The sequence below is a fragment of the Lithobates pipiens genome, unplaced genomic scaffold, assembly GCF_037356315.1.
Source record: "Lithobates pipiens isolate NorthernLeopardFrog02 unplaced genomic scaffold, aLitPip1_a1.2 Scaffold_16, whole genome shotgun sequence".
NCBI classification, from domain to species: Eukaryota; Metazoa; Chordata; class Amphibia; order Anura; family Ranidae; genus Lithobates; species Lithobates pipiens.
Genome location: NW_027507748.1, coordinates 355,397,849 through 355,410,074, shown reverse-complemented (window position 1 = coordinate 355,410,074; position 12,226 = coordinate 355,397,849). Strand labels below are relative to the sequence as shown.

Below are 12,226 nucleotides of genomic sequence, written 5' to 3'. Positions count from 1 at the left end.
ATGGAAGTTTGGTTTTTATCCGAAATACGAAATTCCGTTGAAGTATTTCCTATCCGAAATACGAATTTTCATTAGATGAGGGGCTCCCATCATCCCTGTGCTGTGCTGACTTCCTCCTGGGGCTGCTTATTATTATTATTATTATTTCGTACAAAATTCGGACGCATGCAATTCGTATTTCGGATCCTCCCGAACGTACGAATTTAGGGAAATTCGCACTAATTTGAGATTCGTACGAAACGAATCGCACATGTCTATTGATCACTCGGTTCCCAGTATTAGAGCCAGCGGGGGACAGATGCAGCATTGAACCAGTGCCGCATCCACCTAGGTAAGTTTGATTCTACAAAAAGAATGAACCCCATACTTGTCTTTTAACAGGTCCCATTTTAAACAACATATAAACTTATTTTTAAGATGTTGCAATATATGTTGTTTGCACATCCTCATGATATCGAATTTTATAATGTATGTCTTTCTTTTGTTTCTTTTAACTTTGTTGTAAATTTTTGAAGCTGCTGTGTGCGTCATTATTGAAGGGAACTGCACCTTGGCTCATTTATTACAATAACATATTTTTAGTGCAATGTCTTTGTAAGTAATAGAAATACATAACACAATAAAACAAGAATTAATATGTAAAACAAAAATAATGTCTTTCTGCCTTTCACCTATTCAAATAAAATGTATTAGTTGTATTAAAAACAGATCAATCTATCTGACAAAAACAAAAAAATAAACACAAGACAAATAGGCAAAAAATAGCCTCCCTAGTAACAATAATGCTATGTGGTGCTTATGGTAACACCGGGCAACTCAATAGTACACAAGGACAAAAACTCACAAAATATGCAGATCATCTAAACTGCAGTTTTTTTAAATATTTCATTACCATGTCAAGTATTTTATGCAAGGTTTGTGCCAAACATATTCCCATACCTAATAGTTTTCACATAACCTGAGTTATAACTGATATACTTTTTAAATACAGCTCAGTTTGCATAGCTTGCTCCTGTGGTTCTCTGGGATTTGTTCCATATTTTCTTCCAGAACAGGAAGCACACATTTGCATACATTTTTCAGTTCTTTGCTTTCAAAGGAGTCAACAGCTAGTGCTGTGGTGGGCAGTGGGATTATTAAGGGGCCATCTTGCTGGAGATCTGACAATCTATGAACCTCGTAAGAAAGCAATTGCTCCACTGCAATATCTTTCTCTCTCCTAATAATCACATATAAATTATTGCTGCTATCCAAAAAAAGCATACATGGGCAATGTAGGAAACCATGGTGTCACTCTGCAGAGTGACCATCCCAATTCTAAACTGCAAGAAGCAAACACGGTACAATTGTGTTATATATATATATATTTTATACACCCCCATATACATACACCACAACATTCCTTGTAAATAGTAAACTAAATTACTATTGGCAGCTTACAATGATAATATAGGAAATATGTGAAACATCTAAGGGACATATTTATAAAGCAGCAAATATGACATTCAGTGTAGATAACTTAATCATTGCCATTTTAAATGTATGGGCCAGGAAGATACAGCACTGAAAGTTTAGTGAATTTTGCATTAACTGATTACAGAGCTTTGAAAAAGTATTTATACCCCTTGACATGTTCCACATTTTGTCATGTTACAGCCAAAAACATACATTTATTTTATTGGGATTTTATGTGATAGACCAGCACAAAGTGGCACATAATTATGAAGTGAAATGAAAAAGATAAATGGTTTTCCAATTTTTTTACAAATAAATATTTGAAAAGTGTGGTGTGCATTTGTATTCAGCCCTCTTTACTCTGATACCCCTAACTGAAATTGAGTGGAACCCATTGCCTTCGTCACCTAATTAGTAAATAGAGTCCACTTGTGTGTAATTCAATCTCAGTATAAATACAGCTGTTCTGTGAAGCCCTCAGCGGTTTGTTAGCAAACCTTAGTGAACAAACAGCATCATGAAGACCAAGGAACACACCAGGCAGGTCAGGAAAGTTGTGTAGATGTTTAAAGCAGGGTTAGTTTATAAAAAATATCCCTCGCTTTGAACATCTCATGGAGCACTGTCAAATCCATCATCCAAAAATGGAAAGAGTAAGGCACAACTGCAAACCTATCAAGATATGCCTTTACACCTAAACTGACAGGCTGGACAACGAGAGCATTAATTAGAGAACCAGACAAAAGGCTAATGGCAACTCTGGAAGAGCTGCAGAGATCCACAGCTCAGGTGTGAGAATCTGTCTACAGGACAACTATTAGTCGTGCACTCCAAAAATCCAGTCTTTATGGAAGAGTGGCAAGAGGAAAGCCATTGTTGAAAGAAAGCCATAAGAAGTCTGTTTGCAGTTTGCGAGAAGCCATGTGGGGGACACAGCAAACATGTGGAAGAAGATGCTCTGGTCAGATGAGACCAAATTCAATTTTTTGGCCCAAAAGCAAAATGCTATGTGTGGCAGAAAACCAACATTTCACATTACTCTGAACGCATGGTGGTGGCAACATCATTTTGTGGGGATGCTTTTCTTCAGCAGGGACAGAGAAGCTGATCAGAGTTGATGGGATGATGGGATGATGGGAAGATGGATGGAGCCAAATACAGGGCAATCTTAGAAGAAAACCTGTTAGAGTCGGCAAAAGTCCTGAGATTGGGGCAGAGGTTCACCTTCCAGCAGGACAACAGCCCTAAACATACAGCCAGAACCACAATGGAATGGTTTAGATCAAAGCATATTCATGTGGTAGAATGGCCCAGTCAAAATCCAGACCTGAATCCAATTGAAAATCTGTGGCAACCTGACAGAGCTTGAGCTATTTTGCAAATAAGGAGGGGCAAAAAATGTCACTCTCTAGATGTGCAAAGCTGGTATAGATATATCCAAAAAGCCTTGCAGCTGTGATTGCAGTGAAAGGTGGTTTTACAAAGTATTGACTGGATACAAATGCACACTTTTCAGATTTTTTTTGTAAAAAAATTAGAGAACCATTTATCAGTTTCTTTCCACTTCACAATTATGTGCCACTTTGTGTTGGTCTATCACAATAAAATACATTTATGTTTTTAGTTATAACATGACAGAATGTGGGCATTTTTTCGTTTATGAATACTTTTTCAAGGCACTGTATTTCCCAAGTGTTTTTTCATTATTTTTTTTTAAAAAAAAGAAGTGTTTGGAAAATATTTATTCTCTATACATGGTTGCATGCATTAAAAGACATGACAATGGGGACTTGACATAAAAATAACTATACTTGGTTTAATAAGGCTAAAATACTAAGTAGTTTGTATTAAGTATTGAAACAAATTTAATATAGCAAACTGATCTATGGCATGTCTGCATACATCTTTAAGCTGCTTGGTTCAGCATTCTTACCTGAGTAGCGTATTTTGAAACCCTTTCGACTATAGGCATGGTCAGACATCCAGCGGAGGAGAACCTTGTTTCCAGTGCTAGTAAAAGTCATGGGAGCTGAATAGTTGCCACTTAATGACGTAAGCAGTTGACTCTGACCAGATGGACCTAAGAAAAGAAAATATTATTAAACTGCTATTTAACATATGAGAGCTAACCAGACAAAAAAGTGCACTAAATTGTGGTATAGGTCTGCAGATAACAATCTGACCATTTAAAAATCAAGCTAGGGGCCTGTGCTGATGAGCTTGGGGTTGTGTTGATGGCAACAGTTTGACTTCTTTTAAGACCCTTCTGAAATCATTCAAAATTCCCTGACAGGAGCATGTGACCTATGGTTGTCCTCCTTCTGACCAGAATTTGACCTGCTTCAAGCAGATTTTGCAATCCCAAAGACTTGTAGAGAAATAAAAAATCTGCTTGAAGCGAACAAAAGTCCATCAACATATGTTCTTAGGGTTCTTCTTTTACATAGGCTTTGTTCAGCAGGATAAATGTGACACTCTGGAGACATTCAGTTTTTGCCTGCACTTTAACAGTGGACTCATGTCGGACCTGCTTTGGATCTATGGGCAGCAGTAAGAAAATGGACTTGCGTCTGTTTACATCAGGCTACCCCTAATCCATCATGTTTAGGTCCAGAAAAATAGAAAATGAGGCAGTCATTTTTTTTTTCAGACCTAGACAGACTTGGAGGTAGGTGGATGTAAACAGATACACGTGCCTTTTGCATCCACCTGCCCATAGAATTACATACAGATTCCGATCAGGTCCCCCTGAAAAACTGACAGGTGGACATGACCAGAAAACCTGCGTGAAAGGTGCCTAACAATTATATTATGCAGGATAGTTTGACCTAAAATATGTTCATTCATTAGACCATTCACAATCACATTCCCTTAAAAAAACCTAGAAACTGCAAGCAGTGACTTAAAAAAATATAATGCTTGTTCAACAGAACAGATGGCAATGTGCAAACTGCAGAATCCTGCAAAAGATTTTAGTTTACTTTAGTCAGACCACAAAAGGTATATGATAATTTTAAAATACTTTACATATCGTTATACTCTTACTGAAAAAGCTGAAATACAGTTTCAAATTACTAACAAATGTAGTTAAAAACACATTACTAAGCTAAGCCTTTTCAATGATATCATTATGTTTATTTTGAGGTTTGGTTTAAAGCTGAACTCCAGCAGATATAATAGCACAATTTAAATCAGATATGCATTACTGTCTGTAAATAATTTTTTAAATACAACTACTGTAAGTAACTGAATCTGTCTGGATTTCAGACTACTGTGATCTCCTGCAGAGAGTAGCTGCCAAAGTAGCAGCACTCAGAGTCTTCGTTACTCTATGCTTTACTGCCATTCTACTTTTGTGAACTTTATAAGATGGAAAGGCAGGTGAAAACCCATATCAACGGGTTTCTGTGTGTTCGGGTCAATAACCTTGCTATCACTCCACTTATATTATATAATATGGGGATTTTGTCTTTCCCACATGCCCAAAGTGTTTAGCCAACAGTGTTATTTTTTTTTCATATGATTTGGCACTGTCTGATTATATGGGGCTTTTGGCTGCATTACTTTGACTGGGATACATGTTTACACTTATTTACTGTTTATTCTTGGCTAGTAGGGCACATGAGACTAGTTTTGTCAGAAGCCTTGAATCAGACCAAGACAGAAGTACAGTTTAATCACACTTGTTTAATAATAAAAGTAAATGTAGTCAAAACATAGCCAAGGTTCGGTAACCTGAAAGGATAGACAAGCCAGAAAGTCAGAAAGCCAGGAATCATCATAGTGGAACAGCAAGCAGGATCTGGAGCCAGAAGAAATGTCAGCCAAGCAAGTCTTTAACAGAAACACAGGAGATAGTCTCTGTGATGTTGAATAAGGTGAAGGCAGAGATCATCTGGTCTAGACGGCTTAAGTAGGCAGTACTGACGAGCAGGATATCATCAACAGGTGAATCACTGTGGAGAGATAGGAGCTGGCAATTAGCCAACAGCTGAGTGGCCAGCTCAGAGAAGGAAGGACTGAGCCCAGCCCTGAGAGTACCCCCTCCTCAATGACCCCTCCCACCTCCCCTTAGAGGACCACCAGGCTTGAGGGGAAAATGTCTATGGAAATCATGGGGAAGGACAGGGGCATGTACATCCAAGGATGAGACCCAAGAGCATTTCTCTAGACCGTACCCTTTTCAATGCACCAGGTACTGTATGTGCCCATGGAACCTATGGGAGTCAACAATGGACTGTACTTCATACTCCTCATGGTTCTCAACCTGCACAGGGTGAGGACATGGCACCGAGGTGGTAAGGCGGTTGCAAACCAAGGGTTTTATTAAGGAGACATGAAATACATTTGGATACGCATATTAGAAGGAAGGTCTAATGCGTAAGCCACTGGGTTATTCCTGTGAAGAATACGGAAAGGCCCAATAAACTGAGGTGCGAACTTCAAAGAGGGAACTCAAAGTCGGAGGTTGCGAGATGACAACCAGACCCTGTCCCCAACCTGGTAAGAAGGCACAGGCAGTCGTCTGTGGTCAGCATGGAGTCTGTACCTATCATTAGCATGTTGCAAAGCCTCCTGGACTCGTGCTCAAGTGGAACAAAGACCATGGAGATGCTCCTCTAATGTAGGAACAAATGAGTCAGGCAACATGGAAGGTTGGAAACCATAATTCACCATAAACAGGGACAATCAGGAATCAGAATTCAAGGAACTATTGTGAGAAAACTCGGCCCACAGTAAGAGGTCTGACCGGTTGTTATGATGGTCAGAAATATAGCAACGTAGGAATTGCTCCAAGTACTGATTGGCTCGTTCTGTGGGCCCCATTAGATTGTGGGTGATACGAAGAGGAAAAATCAAGCTGAATTCCCAACTATACACAAAAAGCTCACCAAAAATGGGACACAAACTGACTACCCCTGTCTGAGACAATCACCTTAGGTAGCCCATGTGAGAGAAAGACCTCCCAAACAAAAACGGAAGCCAGTTCCTTAGAAGTGGGCAACTTCTTAAGTGGGATAAAATTAGACATTTTCGAGAAACCGTCAACCACCATAAGGATAACTGTGTTGCCCTGGGAGTTGGGTAACTCCACAATGAAATCCATAGACAGATGGGTCCAGGGCCTCTCTCCATTGGTTATGAGTTGTAGGAGGCCTACTGGAAGGTGTCATGGAGTCTTACTCTGGGCACACACAAAACAGGCAGCTAAGAAAGCAGTTACATCAGCACATAGACCAGAATTGTTGGGAAATGGCCCAAAAGAGTTGATTCTTTCCAGGATGGCCAGAAGCCTTGGGAGAATGATAAGTCTGGAGCACGGCAGTACGGAGACTCTCTGGGACAAAGCAGCAGTCACCAGGTTTCTCAGGAGGAGCATGGACCTGATTAGAAAGAATTTTGTCACCCAAAGGAGAAGTGAGACTGGTGTGAAGTGGAGGAAAATTGTCATGACAAAGTGTCAGCCTTACATTCTTAGTACCGGGTAAGAATGAGACAATGTAAATGAAACTAGACAGGAAAGGAGCATTCTTCTGGGAGAGAGACGTTTAGCCTCAGACAAGAATGTGAGATTCTTATGGTCAGTAAGAATGAGAACCGGCACAGTGGTACCTTCGAGGAGATGTCGCCATTCTTTCAGGGCTAAAATGATCAATAACAGCTTTCTGTCACCAATCTTGCAATTGAACTTCACAGGTGAAAATTTCAAAATAAACACAAGGATGCATAGCGCTCTCAGAGGTAAGACATTGAGACGGAAGGGCGCCAACTCCAGTCTCAGAAGCATCATCCTCAAGGATAAAAGGTAACATAGGATCAGGATGTGCCAACACAGGAGTAGAAACAAAGGCAGCCGTGAGACTCTCAAGGACCTTAATGGACTCTGGAGACCAACTCTGTGAGTTACTGTCCTTTCTGGTCATATCAGTCAGGGGTTTGACCAAAGACGAGAAGTTATGAATAAACTTCCGCTAATATTTGGCAAAGCCAAGACAACACTGCAGAGGACGTAAACCCACGGGTTGGGGGCCACTGTAGGACTGATGAAAGTTTCTCTGGGTCCATTGAAAAACTAACAGTGGAAATGACATAAACCAGGAATTTAACCTGTTCATGATGTAATTCACACTTCTCCAATTTACAATAGAGATTGTTCTCTCTGAGTTTCTGAAGCACACAACAGACATCTGTGTGGTCGCTCTTCAGGGACTCAGAAAATGTGAATATATTGTCGAGATAAACCACAACACATAACTGTAAATTGCATGCTCACAAAACAAGGATAGTGCAACATTTCGGAGCCACACAGGACCCCTTCGTCAAGCATGTGTTCTGGTCTTAAATGCAGTTTTCCACTCATCGCCCTCCTTAATCCTCACAAGATTGTATGCCCCTCTCAAATCAAGCTTTGTGAAAACTGTTGCTCCCTTGAGATGGTCAAATAACTCCGTAATCAAAGAAATCGGATAGGCATTCTTAAACGTGAAACTATTGAGAACCCTATAATAGATACAAGGTCTCAGTTCACTATTCTTTTTCTTCACAAAGAAGAAACCAGCACCAGCAGGCGACAAATATTTGTGGATGAAACCTCAAGAAAGTGCATCTGCAACATACACCTCTGCTGCCTTATCCTCCAAGACCCACAAAGGGTAAACCCAGCCACGAGGGAGTATTGCACCAGGTTGAAGATTAATTGTGCAATCATATGACCAGTTTGGAGGCAAACTACCGGCTTGACCTTTGTCAAAGACATCGCCAAAATCATACGGCGGGGGAGAGTGAAGAGGTTCACAAGAGCTTGGCTAACTTCTGGAAGCATGTCTTACTGCATTGTGGCGACCAGGAGAGAATCTCAGCACGGAGCCAATCAAGAGAGGGATTGTGCCTCTGTAACTAAGGATAACCAATAACCAGCGGAAACTTAGGTGAGGAAATAACTTGGAATTGGATTATCTCATGGTGAAGAGCCCCTATGACCATGGACAATGGAACAGTCTCATGAGTCACATGGGATGGCTTGTAGAGGTCTTCCATCAAGAGCTTCAATGGCAAGTGGAGTGTCACGCAGCTGCAGCAGAATCGAGTGCTTCGATACTAGGCCTGCCCAAGAAACCAAAACCAGGGGCTTATCCTTCTGGATAATGGGGGACAAAACAATGCCACCTAAGGTCTGTCTGTGACAGGACCTCAATGTTTGGGCATTCCCTAGACGGGTAGGACAAGACTTAAAAAGTGACCTGCCTCACCACAATAAAGGCACAATCTCTCCCTCCTCCTAAGGGTTCTATCATCTGCAGAGAGACGTGTGAAGCCCAAGTGCATGGGTTCATCTTCACTGACCAACTCGTTACCAGGAGGTGAGGGAGGCAAGGGTGGGACTTCAAAGCTCAGCGAGAAACGTACAAGAGATTCTGCAAGCGCTCCTTAAAAGAGAGTCTTTCTCTGAGTCTGGAGTCAATGAGGATTGGAAAACGTGATTAAATTCTCCAGCTCAGTGGGTGTATCTCGGGCTGCTATTTAATCCTTGATGGTATCCGAGAGACCATGAGAAAAAGCAGCCACGAGGGCCTCATTGTTCCAAGCAACCTCTGCTGCCAGAGTACAGAATTTCCTAGATCTATTAGAAAACTTAAAATGGGAAATCTGAGACATTTCTTAACAGTGGCCTGGGCAGTCAGCCTATACCATTCGAAGCCAACGCAGCCTCCAACCTTCCTAAACTGGATATCTGAGATGGTAAATATTGAGCGATTGGAAATTCTCCTTGCCCATTAATTGGGAAATTACGAAACAGTTTCACCATTTTTAGCTCTCTTGGATGGTTTTTAGAGAATTTCGATAAATGAAAAGACCTTCAAACTATGCAATGATATGGTCGGTGTGATCCTTTTTCATTCTGGTGAAGCCCCCTGGGACCCTGTCCATCCCTCACTTGCTCTTTCTATCCCCCCATTTTTTCCTTCCTCTTGTCCACTTTCCCTAACCTCCCACCCCTCCTGCCTCCCTTTTCTTTTCCTCCTATACTTTGTTCACTTCATGTTTAGGAGTGTGTTTCTGTTTTTCCTATGTGGTGTCAGTGATTCTACAAGTCTTTTCTCAGTCATCATTTTGGCTGTTTAGAAGGGATGTCTGATAATTTCCATTTTAGTTTGTCTGTGTATTGGAAGGGATTTTCTAAATCTTTGTTAATGACATATCTGCCTCACTCATACACAATCTCATTGTTATACTTGGTGGTGGAAGTGATATCACCCGACCTTTCCATGTATTAGCTTGTATTATAGTATTCCTCTTCACGATGTAACAGAATGGACTTGGTATCTGCTTATTATGATTCTATGTTGAATATGTTACCAATTGTGTTTTCAATAAATTCAGATTAAACATAAAATCACTGACTTTTCCACTTCTCTTTCGAATATACCTAATATATAACCCAGCTAGAAGCCTGGAAGGCTCCAATTTGCTTGATTGACAAAGTGTCTATTTTTCTTCTATTCCAAAAAGGTAATAGTTATACATTGGAAATCCCCTCATCCTTTAAAAATTCTGATTGGCAAAAGCTTATTAACCAAGTAATCCCTATGTACAAACTGACCTGTAAGGTTTATGGCTCTCCTAAACACTTGATAAACTTTAGTTCCCTCCCCCCCCCACCCCGAGAGCATCTATATTGGTCACAATAAGGATAGTATAGCAAATTCTATGCAGAGTTTCTCTTACCAATGTTGTTAACAATAATTATCAATGTACATGCTATACTAATTTATATGTTGCATCGGATAGGTGTTGCTGATAACAAGTAATAATATATGGTCATAAGTGGATACCAGTTTGTTTTCCTATGTGCGAATCTATATCTTCTTAAATTCTCTTATAGGGAAAACAGTTCCTATATGAGTACTGCAACAATAGCAGCTCCAATTTTACTGTTTCTTGGGATGAACAGCCCCATTGAAGAATATCCTTATTAACCACTTAAGGACTGCCCCATGTACATGTACTGCAGCAGGGCGGCCCTTAAAGAGGGATTCCACCTACAAAGAAAATATTAAAAGCCAGCAGCTATAAATGCTACAGCTGCTGACTTTTAATAAATGGACACTCACCTGTCCCGGGTTCCAGCGATGCCGGCAGCCGAGGCCGATCGATCGCTCGGCTCTCGGCTGCTGCCGCCACCATTCTAGGTGAGGGAATCAGGAAGTGAAGCGAATCGGCTTCACTTCCCGGTTCCCTACTGTGCATGCGCGAGTCGCACAGTGCAATAGGAATTGTCCGCGCTGTCTCTGAGACCCGTGTGTGTCCCAGCAGACAGCGCGGCAGGACAGGAAATGGCGTAGACTCCCATGGGAGTCTATGCCCGGAAGTGGGTGTAAATACCTGTCTTTGACAGGTATCTTCACCCCCTCCCCCCTGAAATGTGCCAATTGTGACACCGGGGGTGGGGGGTTCCGATCAGCGGAAGTTCCACTTTAGGGTGGAACCCCGCTTTAAGTGCAAAATCATGTACCTGCATGTCATCGCTGTTATCAGCTCTGAGCTGCGCTCTCGATTTGATTGGACACAGCGGGAGCCAATCAGTGGCTGTAGGCCACCCGCGGTCATTCAGAGGAGAGACGGAATGGTGGTCTGCCTATGTAAACAAGGCAGGCTGCCATTCTGTGAGGAAATGGAGATCTTGTGTTTCTCCTTTCCTCCAATGTATGCATTCCCTCCACAGTTGGAAGGCATTCCCTAAGAGCGTGGAACCCTTTGATAGCCCCTGATGTTAACCTCTTCCCCGCCAGTATAATTTATACAGTGGCAGTGCATTTTTTCTAGCACTGATCACTGTATTGGAGTCACTGGTGCCCAAAAAGTGTTACTTAGTGTCAGATTTGTGTAATAAAAACAATAGAAAAAAAATTCCATAAAAATATCCCATAGTTTGTAGATGCTATAAATTTCGTGCAAACCAATCAATATATGCTTACCAAAAATATGTAGCGGAATACATATTGGCCTAAATTGATGAAGAAATTAGATTTTTTACATTTTTTTTATTATATGTTTTTTATAGCAGAAGGTAGAAAATAATGTTTTTTTTCTAAATTGTCAGTTTTTTGTTGTTTATAGCGCAAAAAATAAAAACCAGAGAGGTGATCAAATACCACCAAAAGAAAGCTCTATTTGTGGGGGAAAAAGAACATAAATTTTGCTTGGGTACAGCATCGCACGGCTGCGCAATTGTCAGTTAAATTAACGTAGTGGCGTATCGGAATAAATGACCTGGTTAAGAAGGGGTTAAACCCTTCCAGAGCTGAAGTGGTTAATATAATAAGTAAGTCCCACTTCCATTTTGCCACTGGGGCATTCTGCCTTCAACTTACATATTGCCCTTCTCATACCCACTTCACTCCTCTACTTTACCGCCATCCAGCTGTTTTACCCTTTCCAATCCTCCTACGCACATACCTGCTACTCCTGCACATATTTCCCATCATCATACTGTTAATCACTCCTCTCTAGTACATGCCACTATAACCTCTGTACTCCTCTCCTACACATGCTACCCCACGTTAGACACTTCACAACACTCTGCTGTACATATTCTCATCTAAACTCTACCACTCCTCTTCTGTATATACTACATACCATCCATTCTCCTCTTCTGAGCATACTGTCTGCTAAAGTGCAGCTTTGGGATTTTTCGTAATATTCCCAACCTTGCCCATTTTTGAAAGGACACACTTTTGCTAGTCAAAAATATTTTTTATTTATTTACTTT

The 12,226-nt window shown here is 41.0% G+C and overlaps 1 protein-coding gene across 3 annotated transcripts in view; it reads right to left on the bottom strand.

Moving 5' to 3' along the window:
• The window catches only part of CSMD2 (CUB and Sushi multiple domains 2), a 1,348,498-nt gene that overhangs the window by 76,036 nt on the left and 1,260,236 nt on the right, over window positions 1-12,226 (bottom strand). For all 3 annotated transcript variants that reach the window (XM_077481921.1, XM_077481922.1, XM_077481923.1), the window contains one exon: window positions 3,389-3,535. In XM_077481921.1, coding sequence (XP_077338047.1) covers window positions 3,389-3,535 — 147 coding nt within the window. The remainder of the gene's footprint in view (window positions 1-3,388; window positions 3,536-12,226) is intronic.